Genomic DNA, 14,874 nt, shown 5'->3' on the forward strand with positions numbered 1-14,874 from the left:
ACTTCTCTGGTTTTGCTGCATAGTCTCTGTGCATACTAAGCACTTAAATTCTCTGGGTTGGAGAATCCCGGGTTTCAATGCAGGGATGTGCTGCTTTCTAGGTAAACTGCAATTCAGTGCACTAGAAGCACCAAAGGGATAATGTCTCCTTGCTGGCTTTTGAACCAGAAGATCTTTGAAAGCTGTCCGGTTCCACAATCCATGCAGGTAGGAAGTGGTCTGTTTCATGTCTGACACTCTCCCCATGCCTGGATTGCAGCAAGTTTTGCTGCCAGCTACTGGTTCCCTGCTACTGCTGGAAAAAACTGCAGATACTGAGGTGGGCAAGGGTGCATTTCAGGAACAACAAAAACAAACTACACACCCAAGTTTGGTGCATACACAAAGAGCTGGCAGTACTTAATGGGATCAAAAGAAGAATGTATTGAAAAATGTCTTGGCTCCTTGCTCAAACCTGTTTATTAATTGTGGGATCTCTTAGAATTGGATTAAAATATTACAGTAAGGCTTTATCTTAGATCTAAAGATATTTTAGAACCTTTGCCAAAGAAAAGTTCTTCTAGAAGCTAAAAATATCCTGCACAGGATGGAGGCTGGGCCCCATTGCTCCTAGCTCCTGTGCCATTCATCACATCTACCACTGTATGGATAATTGTTTGCAATGTGGGCAGGGAGGAGGCAGTCCATCTCTGTGAAGCAAAGTTCTTGGGGCTGTCAGGAGTATTCATGTCCTGCAACTGGTCTGTCTCTTACTTGCCACTACTGAATTAAAGCCAGTAGCCCATCATTCGTTACAGAGCAACCGGTAAGCGTGCTGAATGGGGAATGTAATTCTTGCAATGTGTTTTAATTCCCTAAATGGCCCCTTGCCACTGCTTTGGCCCCTTCAATACGGAGAGCTGCGCTGCCAAAAGCACAGATCTCTGTCGCTTCAAATCTGCAGCAGGAGCTCATTTGAATTCTTTTAAGAACCTGGTTGTTAGTCAAATCCAGCTCCTTGGTAAAAGGGTGGTGAGCCACCCATGCTGTTCTAAGCAAGTGAGCTTTAAGACTTTGATTATGGAACAGTCTCCTGGCATAAATGCTGGGCTTTCTGCCACCTGCTGTACCTGTTCCCACTGTTTCAACCTCTTGTTCTTTATGTTCAAAATTCTAATGCTTGTTTACTGACATTCATGTAGTCCATTCGATAAGAGAGTGGGCTCTGATCGGAAAGCAGCTTTCCCATCAGCCTGATTTTCAGGGCTACACACCAGGCACTTCCAGTCCCAGCTCTGTTTTCGTCTTGGCAGCGAGGTCAGTCCTTTGGTCACAGTCCAGACCTCTGATAAGGCTGATTTTCCTGGCTAAGTTTCTGACAACAAATATGCAATTTGTTTTCCTGTAAAAACGACATTTATCTTTGCCAAAGGTAAAATCCATGTCCTGTAAGCTGCAGTGATACCAGGTTTGCAGTTGCCAGCTGAAATAAAGCAGCCCTTGGCTGGTGTGCAGCAGCAAGCTGATGTAAGCTGAACCTGCACCAGGAAATCAGTGGTGAAGTCACCAGTGGTATGATTCAGCCCAGGACTGATCCCCTTCTCAGGTATGGGAGGGGTCACAGCAGGTTAAGCTGCTGGTCAAGTACAGAATAACCTCTGAAACTACACTAGTAGAGCTGCATGTTGCTAAAAATCCATGGGCAAGGCTGCTTAGATGGCACCACACCTTGGTATGTGCGCTGCCCCACTAGGGCACTTCGGTGCCTGCCTGAAACTTCACTTTGGGCTGGAGGCTGGATCAGTGCCTGCTGAAGAGGGATCTATGTAACAGTGATTTTCAATGTCCTAATTCAAGTTCCACTTCTGAGTTAAAAAAACCCAACAATTCGAACTGACACTTGACAGCAGGTTATCTGATTTTAGCCCCTTTCTCCAAGTCCCATGGATTGCTGCTCTTAATACTGATTTACTGAATACCTAATGTCAGAACTTTGCTGCATGAATGCCAAAACCATTCCTTTAGTTTGGTCTACAGCTAAACTGTTGCTTCTTGCTCCATATTGAATTGTTCCTGTTTTTAGCTACTTGGCAAACTGATGACTCCCAAATAATTTGCATAACTCAGCATTTCAGTAACCAAAAGCTGCTGGTACCCTGCATCAGATGCCAGGCTTTGGAGGTGCTTGCTGTTTTCGGTCCTATTTTTCTGTATTGTCCTGCTTACTCATTTTGTGGGTATCTATATATTTCATATTCGTATTCCTTTCCATAATGATCAGAGTACTTTGCAAGCAGCTGCACCTATTTGTAAATACAGCAAGAGCATCTATAGAGAGGGCTCCCATTATTGGCACGGTCTAACTGCAGACCCCTTCCTCTCCTCCAGATAGCTCATGTCACTTGAAATTCCAGCGAACAGTGTCTTTCCCCTGTACCTGCAGCACCAGTGATGTGTGGGGCTGCCTTTGGCTTTTGGGACCAAACAGGAAGGGTAGGAGAGCAGAGATGTGTTGATTTTTAAATCTTTGAATGCTAACTGCAAATTTGGCTCCTTAAATTACTTCATCTCAGTCACCGGAGGCAGAAGGGTGGTTCTGTGTGTGATTAGATAGATACCGGCTTGCTCAAGTAGAGGCTGGTATGCCCTCTAGTGTATTATTTATTATTAAAAAGCAGCAAGCTTCAGAGAGCCCAGCTTCTTCCCAGTCTTCCGGGAGGCTGTTCCAAGGTCTACCAAACACACTCTTAGGCTGATAATGTAGTAGAATAAGTAATTTCATTTTGTTAATTAATGTACTCCCAACTTTGCCTAGTTGAGTATGCTGTGAATAGCTGTGGTATCTGTCACCTTTGTTCAAAACTACCCAAACAATTTTCCTTTTTTTCTTTTCTTTTTTTTTTTTGAAACCTCCATTACTTTCTTTCTGCTGGGGCAGCTCAGAATAAGAACTACTTTCTCCCCAAGAACAGCTGCTGCCCAGAAACTAGTGATTCATGAAGAGTGCCCTGTTCTTGTGTTTAACTTCATCCCCTTGTCTTTTAAGTAGCTTAAAACAGTAGCAGAGGAACATTAAAACCAAGCAAGAAAGTCTTGGCACTGCACAGAGAAGCCAGCTTAGGGAGACGAATCAGAGTATGAACAAGACAGTATAGATGTTGCAATAGCAGCTTGGAGCAACCATGTTCTAGCTGTTCTCCCTGCCCAGCAGTGATGGAGGGAAAAGGTAGAACTGAGCAACTGCTCATAGTCTGGGACTGAACCAACACTGCATCTATACAGTTCTTGTGCATCACTCTCTAAGCAGCTGTGTTGTCCCCTTGCTTTGGCATCAGTGGGGGCTGAGCCACCTTTCATATTGGAAGCAATGGCAGCTGCTTCATGCTTTCGTGGTTCCTTTTTTGAACCTTGTGTGTTGGGATCATGGCTGAAGGTTGTTGCTCCTGTATCTTCATGAAGGCATGCCCAAAGGATATCCCACTCCATGAAGGGTGCAGAGTACACGTGCCAACACAGCTAGCCTTGCTTTGAGCTTACTGCTCCTCCGCTGCCAGCTGTGGCCTTACATTGCCGTGGTGGTCTTCAGCAACAGGCCTGGAACTGGAAAAGCAGCAGACTAATGCGTGTCTACCTTTTCCCAACCCAGGAGAAGCAGGAGGAATGAAACGTGCACGCTACAGCACACTCCCCAGCTCACTACAAGCCCATGGCCTGTGCTGACTTGGATGAGGTGACAGTACACCAAAAAAAAGTTTCAGGCAAGCACATGCAGGCCAGGGCTGAGCCTCCAGCCGGGTGTTCTGCAGTCTGGCTGCCTCCTGAAGCAATGAGCACAGCTCTGCAACAGCACCTCTTGGTGGGGCGGACACCTCAGTGGTGACAGTCAGGCAGTCCTGCTTGCAGTGAATGTGGGGCAGGTGACCTGTACTGAAGGTGTGTGTGTGTGTGTGGGGGGGTGTATTGCATCAAGACAACTGCCGTTCTTGTACTGTTTACCACAAGACCTGGCTATCTGCTACCTGGAAAGACCTGAGCTGATCTCCAGTGACAGAAGCCACGTTGGAGCCCAGCAGACCCCAGGACAAAACTAACATGATGTGAGGCCACGCTGTCAGTGACCCTCTTGCTGCCTGTGGATGACAAGCCAGGAAGAGGTGAGTTACCACCCTCCTGCTACCACCCCACTGCCCCTTTTCTGAGGCTGGAGCCACAACCCTTTCACACCTGAAGCAGCCATCCATCCATGTACTCACAAACGCAGGAGCAGGTCTCTCATCTCTTTAGCTTGTAAATTCTTTGGAGAAAGGGCTGCATCTGGGTCTGTCTGCCCAGCATTTAGCATAATAAAGTCCTGCTCCTTGTTACAGCACCAGGTCCTTCTCAACGCCAGCAGCTTTATAGCCTCACCATCTTCCTTCCCAACTCCACAGAGTTGTGCAGCTGGAAAAACCTCTTACTTCCCGTGGCAGCTCCTTTATTTCTACAAACAGTCAACACAGTTAAGGCCTAGAAAATGTCTTGGGCATTTTGTAACAAAACTTGCCCAACCAGAGTTTGAAGCATATAACTGACCCACTTCCTTTTTTTTTTTTTTTTCCTTTAATAAAAGTCAGTCATCAGCTTGGGGCAATGCATGGTTGTAATTTTCACCCTGACAGATTAGACACATCCCCGTGTGCTACTTCCATGAGAGAACAGCAGGAAAGCTGACAGAGCAGCTGTCAATTGTGTGACAATGACCCCCTCTGCATAGCGTTAAAAGCAGTTGAGAGTGCGTGTTACAGTGCACTCAGGGGAAGACTGGATTTCCATTTGTACAGTTAAAAAAGTCACCTGGACCCCACTTGGTAGGGTATAGCTCGTATACAGTGTGGTGAAGTTAGCAGTGGCAAAGTTTATCTGGGCTTAGATGGGCCCCAGCTGAACGCCTGGATAGAAACCTGCTCTGCATCCACCACCATTTTCTGTGTGACGATGGTCACACTCTGCACCATCACTCGTAATAGACAAAGGAAAAATCCCAAAATCCTGTTCTGTTTGGATGCTTTTTCAGGCGTGCCAAGCTTTGATGATTGATGTATTTCACAAACTTCATAGTTTCTTTGTCTCTATAAACTAAGGCCAAGCAGTTGTCCTCTGGATTCACTGTCAACAGCTAGAAGACACAAAAGTAAGGGAGGAAATTAGTTTCACAAAAATGGCTTTGATATCATTCCGAGGAAGAAACAAACAAAAGGGTTTCAAAAGCTAGTCAGAACAAAGGTCTGGTGTTAGAAAATGAATGATGTCACTGTTTTCATTTTTAATATCCCTTAACCTAAAGCATTTATTAGACAGCAACATTCATTTGAAGGGATTCTGGTTGTCTTATTAGTATGACTGCTCAGCACTCCCACTAGTACTGATACTGAATATGACCCTAGTAAACAGCACTTCCCTGGAAAAGCATCCTCTCTGCTACAGCCTTGTGCCCCTCTGAGGCTTTCCAAATGCCACCAGGTGCAGATGGCATCAGCACCGTGAGAGCCTGAGTCTTAAGCTTTATGGTGAATGCTAGCCTCTTGAAGCTGAAGCCAGAGCTACGCCCACGAGCAGTAATTCAGGCAGGAAGGCTCCAGTGCGATACCAAGCACCCTCAGGATTATGTTAGCATTACGACAAAGCGCAATTATGCCTCTCCACCCTAAACACTTTTATCTAATTTGCAGCTAGCAACTGAGGTCCTTACCTCTTCATCTTCACCTTTAGCGATGTAGGAAGTAAAGCCACCATATTCTGGATCCCAGTCTAAAAATAGAAAAGAAATGTTCTTAGAAAGTTCAACACTGCCCAGGCTCCATATAGCCTTCCTGGAAATGCCATTTTTCCACCCCAGTTACCAGATACAGGACAATCCCCAGTTTACCTCCTGCCAGTCTTTTTTTATTTTTATTTTTTATTTCAAATCAGAAACAACTTGAAGCAAATGTACTGGATTTGCCTTTTACCACAGACGGGCCATTTAAGGTTGCTTGGCTCTCTGCTCCTCACATGTAGAACAGTTTTGCCTTAGCAGATATGCAAAAGGCTTTCAGTATAATTACTAGCATGTGCCAGGTGGTTTCAGCTGTGCATTCTGGGCTCAGCTTGTCCAAAATGCTTGTGTTTAGGTTTTTGCTTTCACCACTATCTAACTAGCAATCAACCGAAAATGCCTAGACACGCCTAAAGTAACTTTTGAAAACCCTGGGGTTTGTGAATTGGAGGCGCAGTGATAATTTTAATGAGAAAAGGGGTGAAACGTAACACTTTAGTAGGTATTCTGGCCACTTGACCCTCCACGATGCCCATAGCCACTGCTTAGTGAGAGGAAAGGTCCGGGGGATCCAGCCTTTCCTTCTGCCCAAGCGCCACCTCCTGGCTCCAGCAGGAGAGGTCAACGCTGATCCCAAGGCCACACTCCCAAGTCTTTGTGTAAGGACTACTGAAACCAGGGCTTATGCAGAAGCGAGGAGTGGGATAAAGTCTACAAAGCCCTTCTGTGCAGGAAAAAGCAGGGAAATTTTGGCTACTGCAGCACTGCTGAGAATTCAGAAGTTCTTCCTTTAGACAAACCTTGTAAGCAGAGTCTGACATCTCTCTTTTGTCCACTTACCCTCACAGCCACAGAAGAAGAGCAGGTCAAGAGCAAATTCTGTTGCCCAAGTGTCGTGGACTAGAGTATAGTGCCTGTGGGTCCAGCGCCTCAGCTCCCCTGCACACATGGGGGTATCTGAGCCTAGGAGAGGGAACAAACAAGCTAGGAAAAGCAATGAAGTTGTACAATAGCCAATGCCTGCTGAGCTGAAGGCATGTAGGGGACAAGACCCTGCATTGCCATGCCACTGTGAGACTGTCTTTGCCAGCCCTGGCAAAGTGTAAAGGAAGGAAAAATTAAAACCACAGATCTCATGTTAACTTCTTTTCTAGGGGTGACTCTAAGTTACATACTTTGAATAACGTGGAAGAGTGGGGCCAAGCTATGATGTGCTTTGGTTTAACCAGTTCTTCCTTTTTTATTCCCCACCCCCCCCATCCCCATCCCTGGATTTACAGTAGAGCTCCAAACCTAAAAAATCCAGCAACCTATCTGCTCTGAAAGTACCCAGAAACTTCAGTGAAGAAGGATATTGCTCTGAACTCACTCTTCATGTACCGTTCCAGGAGGTATGTCAGAATTTGGGAAAGCCTTTCTTTTCTCATGCCTCTAGCTCAGTTTTCAATCCATACAGCCCCAAACTATGCCCTCCTCAATGAGAATTTAAAATCACACAGCAGGAACATGGGAGATAGGAGAGGTAAAATGACTAGCTGTGGAAATCAGAAAAACAAGGCCTTTGTACCAAGTAAGTGTTTTGGTGGGATTTTCAGTAGGACTTGTTTTTTATTACCTTTTATTTCAGTGTCCACTGACTTGCCTGACCCCATGCAAGACAAGCATTTTCAAAAATTCTACCCTTAAACTTCAAAGCCACTGTTTTAAATAAACAGCACCAATTCACAAATCCAAAATTAATCTAATCTTTGATAGCAATGATATCTCATGGCTGACAATGAAGTGGTTATTTAGGCTGGCAGCATTTTCTGAAAGATTAAATCCTAGTTTTAGGTATCAGTTTTCTAATTCTGAAATTATCTTTACTTCTGATCTGTTCACTTTTTTCCTTTTTGATTTGGTATCTCATACGAGAATCTACTTTATATGAAACAGGAGTATGTGGACGTAGAAACCACGTAACTATTGGCAACAGATTACTGGGCAATTAATTAACACTCCCCCCTCCTCACCCATGCCGTAATTCCTACAGAAGTCCCACCCTTAAGACTGCTCAAAGCGGTATCTTCAAGTTAGTCATTAATTTAGTCCAAATTCTTTTGTTATGGTCACTTACTTTGGATACCCAATCTGACATGCTTCAAGTCCCACGCTTGTGCTGCTGCCTTGTGCTGGCTGCAGTACAAGGTGAAATGCTAGTTCCATGAAAATCATTGGGAATTCTGCTGCCAACACCCTTAACATCAGGATTTTGCTCAAGTCCTTTCACACTGCTGCTGTTCTACTTACTGTTCTGCACCTCGCTGTCTTGTGCTTCAGGGATGTTGGCAGGCTGGTCTGACTGATGTGGATTGCTATCAGCATGTTGTTCAGGCTCTTCCTGCTCAGGTTTGGGACTGCTGTGCCCAGTGGTATCTGCTGCTCTTCCTTCCCCAGCATCTTCATCCTCATCAGAGGGAGCCAGGAAGTGCAGCTTTAGGCCAGTGAAGTTGGAAAGCAGTAAAAACAAGGCTTCAGAGCGTAAGAACTGCAGGAATTTCTTCAGGATGTCAGGGAGGCTGTCTTCCTCTGCTGCCTCATAGAGTCTGAAAGACAGCAGAAGTATCAGCAGTGGAGAACCAACAGGGACCACGTCCATGGGAGCAGCGTCAACCAGTGCAACCTCACGGCAGTTCCTGCTTGGCCTGATCAATAGGTGCAGGATGCTGTCATTGCCCACCTTTTATTGGCAGGCCCCCGGCTACTCCACTGGATGTCTTTGTTCTCCAAAGTTTCACATAGTAGTTGGTATTTCTCTTTCTAGGAGAGAAAGATAGTGCAGAAACTTTAACATGTAGCTCCCTCATCTCCCTTGGTGTGCTAGAAGCAGCCATTGTCTACTTCAATTTTTTTCTCACTTGTTTGAGTGCTGAATTGAGGGGCATAGCCTGGGTGGGCATCATGTCTTTTCAATGCCAGTGACCGACAGATATCAGATGCTACTTGATTGTCTGCTGGGTGGGAATGCAATTTCACTGAGATGGGGATGCCCAGTAAACCAGAGGTAAATCAGCCTTGAGAAGCAAGGCCTTTCCAGTAAGACAAAACTATTATGGGTCATTTATTTCACACACAGGCTGAGTTCCCCAAGTGCTGCAAGAGGCTGAGGGACAAGAGAAGGACACTCTGGTCACCAAAAGGCTATGAAGCAGGTAGGATGACATGTTTCCATCATTCTGCTTTGCTGCTTGTATGAAACAAGAATGTTGAAGCAAATTTTGTGATTTTTGATGAGTCCCTGTGCAGCAGTGTACAGGCAGGCAAAGGGGATTGACCCACAGAATCACAGAATGGTTGAGGTTGGAAGGGACCTCTGGAGGTCATCCGGTCCATTCACCTTTAGGGAGTGAAACTAGAAGGTGTTTTAGCTGACAGCTGAACAAGAAAGCCCTTTCCCAGCCTGCAGGACATGTGGTACCTACCAGCCCTGTGACTTGTTCTAGCAGACCACATCAGATTGAACCACTGGGCTCACCTTAAGAAAATCTTTCAGGAGAATTTCTGATCGCTCCTCAAATTCCTCCTGGATTTGAGCTTGGGAGTCCATGTCCAAATAAACTAGATTGATCCACTCATATAAGATTTCGTGCTGGAAGGGAAATGGACTTGAATGCTGAATTTGCAAAAGTAAAAATGATTCCCCAATTCCCCCTTACCCAGCTGGCCACAGGGCTGGATTCCGCCCCAAACACACTCCATTTTTTTTTTTTTTTTTAATTGCACCATGAGTATTTGCTGCATTCTCTGCACTACTGTAGGTATGCAAAATGTACAGAGTCAAGAAAGATATACATGATAAGCAAGAAAGAAACCGGCTATGAATTTATGGACAGGAAACAAAAAAAGAGAATGGGATAAGTTAAAAGATTAAAGCATCCCCAAGCATCAGTGCATCCACTAACAGCTATTCTAGTGACATGAAAGAAATAGAAATGGAGATAAGGAGATCTAGGCTTGTTACTCACATCATAGGGGATGTGTGGGCTCCTGGGCAAGGGACCTTCAATGTGGCGTGCAGGTCTGACTATTGATGGGCCATGAAACCAGCCGCTCACTGACAAGCGGCACTTCTCAGACAAAACTTCTGACACCTGCAACAACGTTGAGCAGCATGTTACTGTTCAGACTACAAAACATTTAACAGACTACAAAACAGCTGTAACAGGCACCACGTAGACTCATCAAAGGAGACGTACCTGACTCCAAAGAGGCTACTGGATACACAGAGAAGTCGGACAAGGGCTAGACCAGGCTGGATTATTCTTGGTTTATAAAATGAGGGCTTAAAGCAAACTTCAATGCTCAAGTAGGTTACAGAATCCCAGGCCAAGCTTTCACTCCAAGCTCCCAGCAGAATCCATTCCCTCTCTGAGAGCTTTGAGTCATTCTGTTACCACAAGTGAGGGGATTTTAGTTTCCTACCATTTGCTCTGTTGAAGAACCAGCTATCATAGGCTGCAAAAATTAGCTGTCATAGCTTGATCTGGAAAACACTGAATATCTGTGGGCCACAGCAGACTGTATCGGTCTACTTTTTTGTTTTTTAATTTTGAAGAAGTGCTGTAATACAAGCTATCATGAAGGGCATTTGCCTGATGCTTTTGGCTCTGGATAAAGGTCTACCTATCTGTCAGACTAAGAGCAACCCCTCTGTCCTGGCATTTAACCTGGTCTGTGGAAACCCTTGGTTTTCATGCAGTGATGGCCACCATTAAATCTTGATTTCATCAAATTGCACACCTAGGTAAATTGGGCTAAATTGAACAATTTCACATACTAGGGTACTGTAACAGCAGCGTGAAGAGAAAGCCATCCCCTTATGACTTGTTGCTAGCCACAAACTGTGAATTTTTGAATAGCACATAGACTTCGCACTGGGTTTTTTTTGTTTGTTTTGGTTTTTTGAACAGTCTGATGGAACAGGAGGAAGAAAGTGTGTTCCGAAAAGGTTTTGGCTTTTATTGTTACAGAGCTGTACTGGCCCTTTTCTTGCATGACTTAGAGGTGTTCTAGGTTATTTAGAATGGCTACTGAATCCTAAATCTCTTGGGAAATGGAAGCCAGAAAACTGCCTGCCACTGAAAGGTCATGGACCTGCTTTGCTCAGCAAACACCCACAGCTTTATTTGTTATCTCCCGACAAGTGTACACATGAAGCCCAAAACCTGAAGATCTATTAGGAAGTACTGACTAAATGCTCTTTGCCCAATGTCTGAGAGGGCTTTAAGGCTGCCATGTGCTGTGAAGGCTTCATATCAGTCTGACCCTTACATAGGCCTCTAACGGTAATTTGCAGGCTCCACGCTTTACTGACGAAAGGGTCAAAGAAATGATTCAGTGGTTCAGCAGATACTCTGGGCACAACTAGTGAGGTCCAGATCTGGGAAGCTTTAATTCACAGCACTCCCAGTTAAGCTTAATGCTTATTTTAAAAACAAGTTTATTATTTAAGCTGAGTTTATTGCCTGCGTTAACAGTATCAGAGACAGTAGACAGAACTCTGAATAGTGCTAATGCGTGGGATTAAGTTTAGGTCAGTAGGAGAGAGTCACAAGGCTAACTGGAACATGGGTTTTTCTGACAAGATTAAATCGCTACCTGAAAACAATTAGGGCAGTGACTGAGTAGATGCTTCTGTTAATTAATTCTGAGACATAAATGACACAAAAATAAAAGCCTAAGCAGTCTAGGTGTGGACATGCCCAACGTACATCACTGATCTTCTTCCTCTCCAACCTTCTGCTCTTTGGCCCTGTTTGTTACAGTCTATGGTATTCTCAAATATACAGGAGTTTCAGATTTCAGTCAGGTGTTTGTATCATGTGGTTCCACAGATTATTCATCCTGTTTCCAGCCATCTTCCTGATAAGTGCCACAAAGTGCTACTTAACCATATCGGCATTTCTGCTGTAGGGTACCGTGCTACATCTATGTTACTGAGGGGGTAAAGCCACATAGTGCCCTATCGGCAAGGTGAGGAGCTCTTCTGGAGCAAAGACGTGGCATCTGCATGAAAAATGTGAGCTAGTTTAAAATGAAAACAAACAAACAAAATCTGTTATCACCACAGCCAAATCCACAGCAGTGGCTTGGCAGGATAGCAACACAAAGCAGAAATGGAAATTTTTCTTCCCCAGGATGATGAAGCTAGACTGACAGTTTAAAGTTGGCTTTGTCAGTTCTTGTCCTCCTTAAAGTCCTTGAAGCCCCGCCTTTTACATACAGCACTTAGCATGAGTATCCATCCACTCTACCCACACTTCTCCCTTTCCCTTCTCCCTCTCCATCAGGACTGTAATAACACAGGGAATGAATAACCGCAACAATGAGAATCAAAAAATTAACAAGAGACAGCTTCTTGCCTGGTGGAAGGAGACTGGAGACACTTCAAAGAAAACCAGTGTGTTCCACGAAGGCACTAATGACTTGACAATTTGCTGTGGCTGAAAGTGTTCTGAGGAGGAAGAAAACATACTCTGGTTAAGATATGAATGGGAACTCACTAAAAACTGCTGTTTCTCTCTGACTTCACGACATTGTGACTGGCGGGAGACCTGTGTATAAGGGCTGGGGCTCAGAGCAAGGGCTTGTTGAGGAATCAGTGGACTTTTGCTGCTGGAAAGGGAAGTTATCTCCATCACTTTAGAGTTCCAAGCACAGTTACTGCCATCGTGTCCATCCTGCCTCCACTCTTGGCCCTTGCAAAAAAGTGGGGAAAAAAAAAAAAAAGATTCCCCTCTTCTTTAGCTTCTCCTTTTTCTCTACTGTTGCCCATTAGCATTGCCTGCAAAGACTGACTGCTACAGCCCATCTCTAAGGTGCAAGTTTTACATATACATCAGCTTCTCTGGACTAAGGAGAAACTCTTTATCTTCCTTGTATTTTTTGAGGAGAGAGTTGCTGCAAGGGGTACAAAAGCTTCATCTTTTTCAGCCATCTCAGGCTGAGCTCCGAGCTCCTACCATCTGTGCTATACAGGTCCAGCGTTCCCCCGTCGCTTTTCTCCCAGGGTGGGACGAGGTACAGGATGAAAGCAATTCTCCGACCTTCCAGCTCATCATCGTGGCACAGCAAGACATCTGCAATTACACACGTTTTGCTGCAGTAGCGTCTTTGCAGTACATGCATGATTCATTTCAATGGCTGCTTCCCAGCTTTGTCCCCGCAAGGATACAACAAGAAAAAACACGCCCTTTCCAAGAACTGCATTTTCACTTGTCAGCATCACCAGCCCAAGATTTGCAAGATTAACTTCTGTGGGATCGCACTGCAATTGGCAGATCAGCCCACCCTGAAGGTGCAGGCCGTTCTAAATTGCCATCCACCCTTCCCTGGCTGCTACTGGGCACAGTGGACAGAAACTCCCACCTTAATAATTCAAGCTCTTCTAAATACAGAACTGCCCTTTGAGTAGGTTTGCTATTGGAATAGAGAGGAGGAGGAGCCCTGGGAACAGAAAAGCTGGACTGACAATTCGTTGTGTAGAAGACTTTTTAAAAGTAGAGCTGACAGTAGTAAAATTTTCCCCCTTCCTACAGTGATTTTTCACGACTAAAAGGGTAGGTGCAGTTGTAACCTGGACTCACCAAGGTGACGTTTTAGCATCAGACTTCACAAACTCAATGGTAGCAGTAGGAAGCTGAACACGTCACCCTTTTGCATGGAAGCAGGCATGCAAACGTGGGCTGAACATCTCTGAAAAGGTGGGGGCTTGCAACAGCACCAGGCCCAGTTAAAGCCATCAGCAGCAGAACTATAGCAACACTCTTTCCATAATCTGTACTTCATTTTCTGAGACTTTGATTTGCTGCTGCTAGCTTCTAGGACCCTCTGGAACTAGAAAGGGGCTGTGGTGGGTTATGTAGTTAGGTGTTCTGTAAACATACTATTTCCTACACACCCACAGAAGCTTTAGGGAAAGGTTTGCTTATAGACTGACCTGTATATTCATATTTAGCACAGGAGATGTCAATAGTTGGTTCCAGCTCAATCTGGGTCACAGCAGAAAGCCACGCTCGGAATTCTTCACACAGAGCATGCCTGAGAAGACAAGCACAAGGTAAGGGTCCTCCGGAGTTATAAAACATACCACCATAGTTTATTATCTCCCTTCCAACTATTTAAGCGCTTAAGAGGTGCTGTTCCTGCCAGAGACACCGTACTGCCGTAGAACCGCGCAGGAGCTGGCCAGGGAAACAGCACAGCATTTACAACACCGCTGACAATAACCAGCGGCAAGGGTGAACTCCGCTGGAAAGGGCAGCAGGCGAGCGTTTCGGAAGCGACAGGTACACGAGGGCCGCATCGGCTTGCGCTGCTCAGAGAAAGCCGGTTAACCGACTTCGGGGCCGCCGCCTACACCGATCGGGCTCTTCAGGGCCGCTTGCCGTCCCCACCGCCCGGCCCACCCCGCGGCCCCTCGCCTTCCCAGGGAAGCCAGCCAGGGCTTCCCCCCCCCCCCACCCCCACCCCCCCGCGCCCCGAGCCGGCGCTTTACCTCAGCGCGGCGACGTGGGGCTCCGGCCTTCCCCCCAGCTCCTCGGACTGCGGCGGCCCATGGAAGAGAAGAAGGGACGGGGGTTAGGGCGGCGGGGACCGGCTCGGGGCGGCCCGGCCCGGCCCGGCGCCCACCTGCCGCAGCGAGAGGAGGTCGTTGCTCCGCCGACGGAAGCCGAGGCCCAGCAGCTCGTCGCGCAGCGCCTCCGCGAAGGCCGGGCCCGCCAGGAAGCCGGGGATGACGCCGTGCCGGAACGGGGCCGGTTCCACCGCCGCCGCCTCTGCAAGGCAAAGACTGCTGGTGAGGGGAGGCGGGTGCCCGCCGCCGCAGCGGGCCGGGGGTGGAGGGGTGCCGTGCCGTGCCGTACCGTGGCGGAGCGGCTCCCCGCGGCCCCAGGCCGCTGCCGCCCGCTCCCGCAGCGCCGCATCCCTGAGGGCGGCGCAGAGCTCGGCGCGCGCCTCCCGTTTCCCGCGCTTCGGCCCCGCCGCCGCCGCCGCGGCCCCGCGCCGCTTGGCGCCCATCTCGCGCCTCTCCGGCAGCCCCCGCCGGACTACAGCTCCCGGCG

At 46.8% G+C, this 14,874-nt stretch overlaps 1 protein-coding gene and 1 long non-coding RNA gene across 2 annotated transcripts; one reads left to right on the top strand and one right to left on the bottom strand.

Moving 5' to 3' along the window:
- Positions 1-12: 12 nt before the first annotated feature.
- On the bottom strand, positions 13-14,844 carry OGFOD1 (2-oxoglutarate and iron dependent oxygenase domain containing 1). The gene is made up of 13 exons (XM_049804368.1): positions 14,677-14,844; positions 14,444-14,589; positions 14,310-14,356; positions 13,752-13,852; positions 12,775-12,891; positions 12,175-12,266; positions 9,778-9,903; positions 9,288-9,401; positions 8,493-8,572; positions 8,063-8,358; positions 6,614-6,736; positions 5,708-5,766; positions 13-5,134 (listed from the first exon to the last, which is right to left on the bottom strand). The coding sequence occupies exons 1-13, from the start codon at positions 14,828-14,830 to the stop codon at positions 4,973-4,975; spliced, it is 1,617 nt and encodes a 538-aa protein (XP_049660325.1). The 5' UTR covers positions 14,831-14,844; the 3' UTR covers positions 13-4,972.
- Positions 6,743-14,264, top strand: LOC126040300 (uncharacterized). Its single transcript, XR_007506616.1, has 4 exons — positions 6,743-7,164; positions 8,889-8,964; positions 13,770-13,871; positions 13,964-14,264. It is a non-coding gene; the product is annotated as an uncharacterized LOC126040300 (long non-coding RNA).
- Positions 14,845-14,874: the final 30 nt, after the last annotated feature.

The sequence above is a fragment of the Accipiter gentilis genome, chromosome 7 (assembly GCF_929443795.1).
Source record: "Accipiter gentilis chromosome 7, bAccGen1.1, whole genome shotgun sequence".
Classification (NCBI taxonomy): domain Eukaryota; kingdom Metazoa; phylum Chordata; class Aves; order Accipitriformes; family Accipitridae; genus Astur; species Astur gentilis.

Bases quoted from the DNA above. Each gene is read 5' to 3' on its own strand.
- OGFOD1 (XM_049804368.1), bottom strand. From the start codon at position 14,830: ATGGGCGCCAAGCGGCGCGGGGCCGCGGCGGCGGCGGCGGGGCCGAAG. The intron at 14,590-14,676 runs GTACGGCACGGC...TTTGCCTTGCAG, and splicing joins CGGGGAGCCGCTCCGCCACG to AGGCGGCGGCGGTGGAACCG. The intron at 12,267-12,774 runs GTAGGAGCTCGG...CTTCCTCCTCAG, and splicing joins GGACCTGTATAGCACAGATG to AACACTTTCAGCCACAGCAA.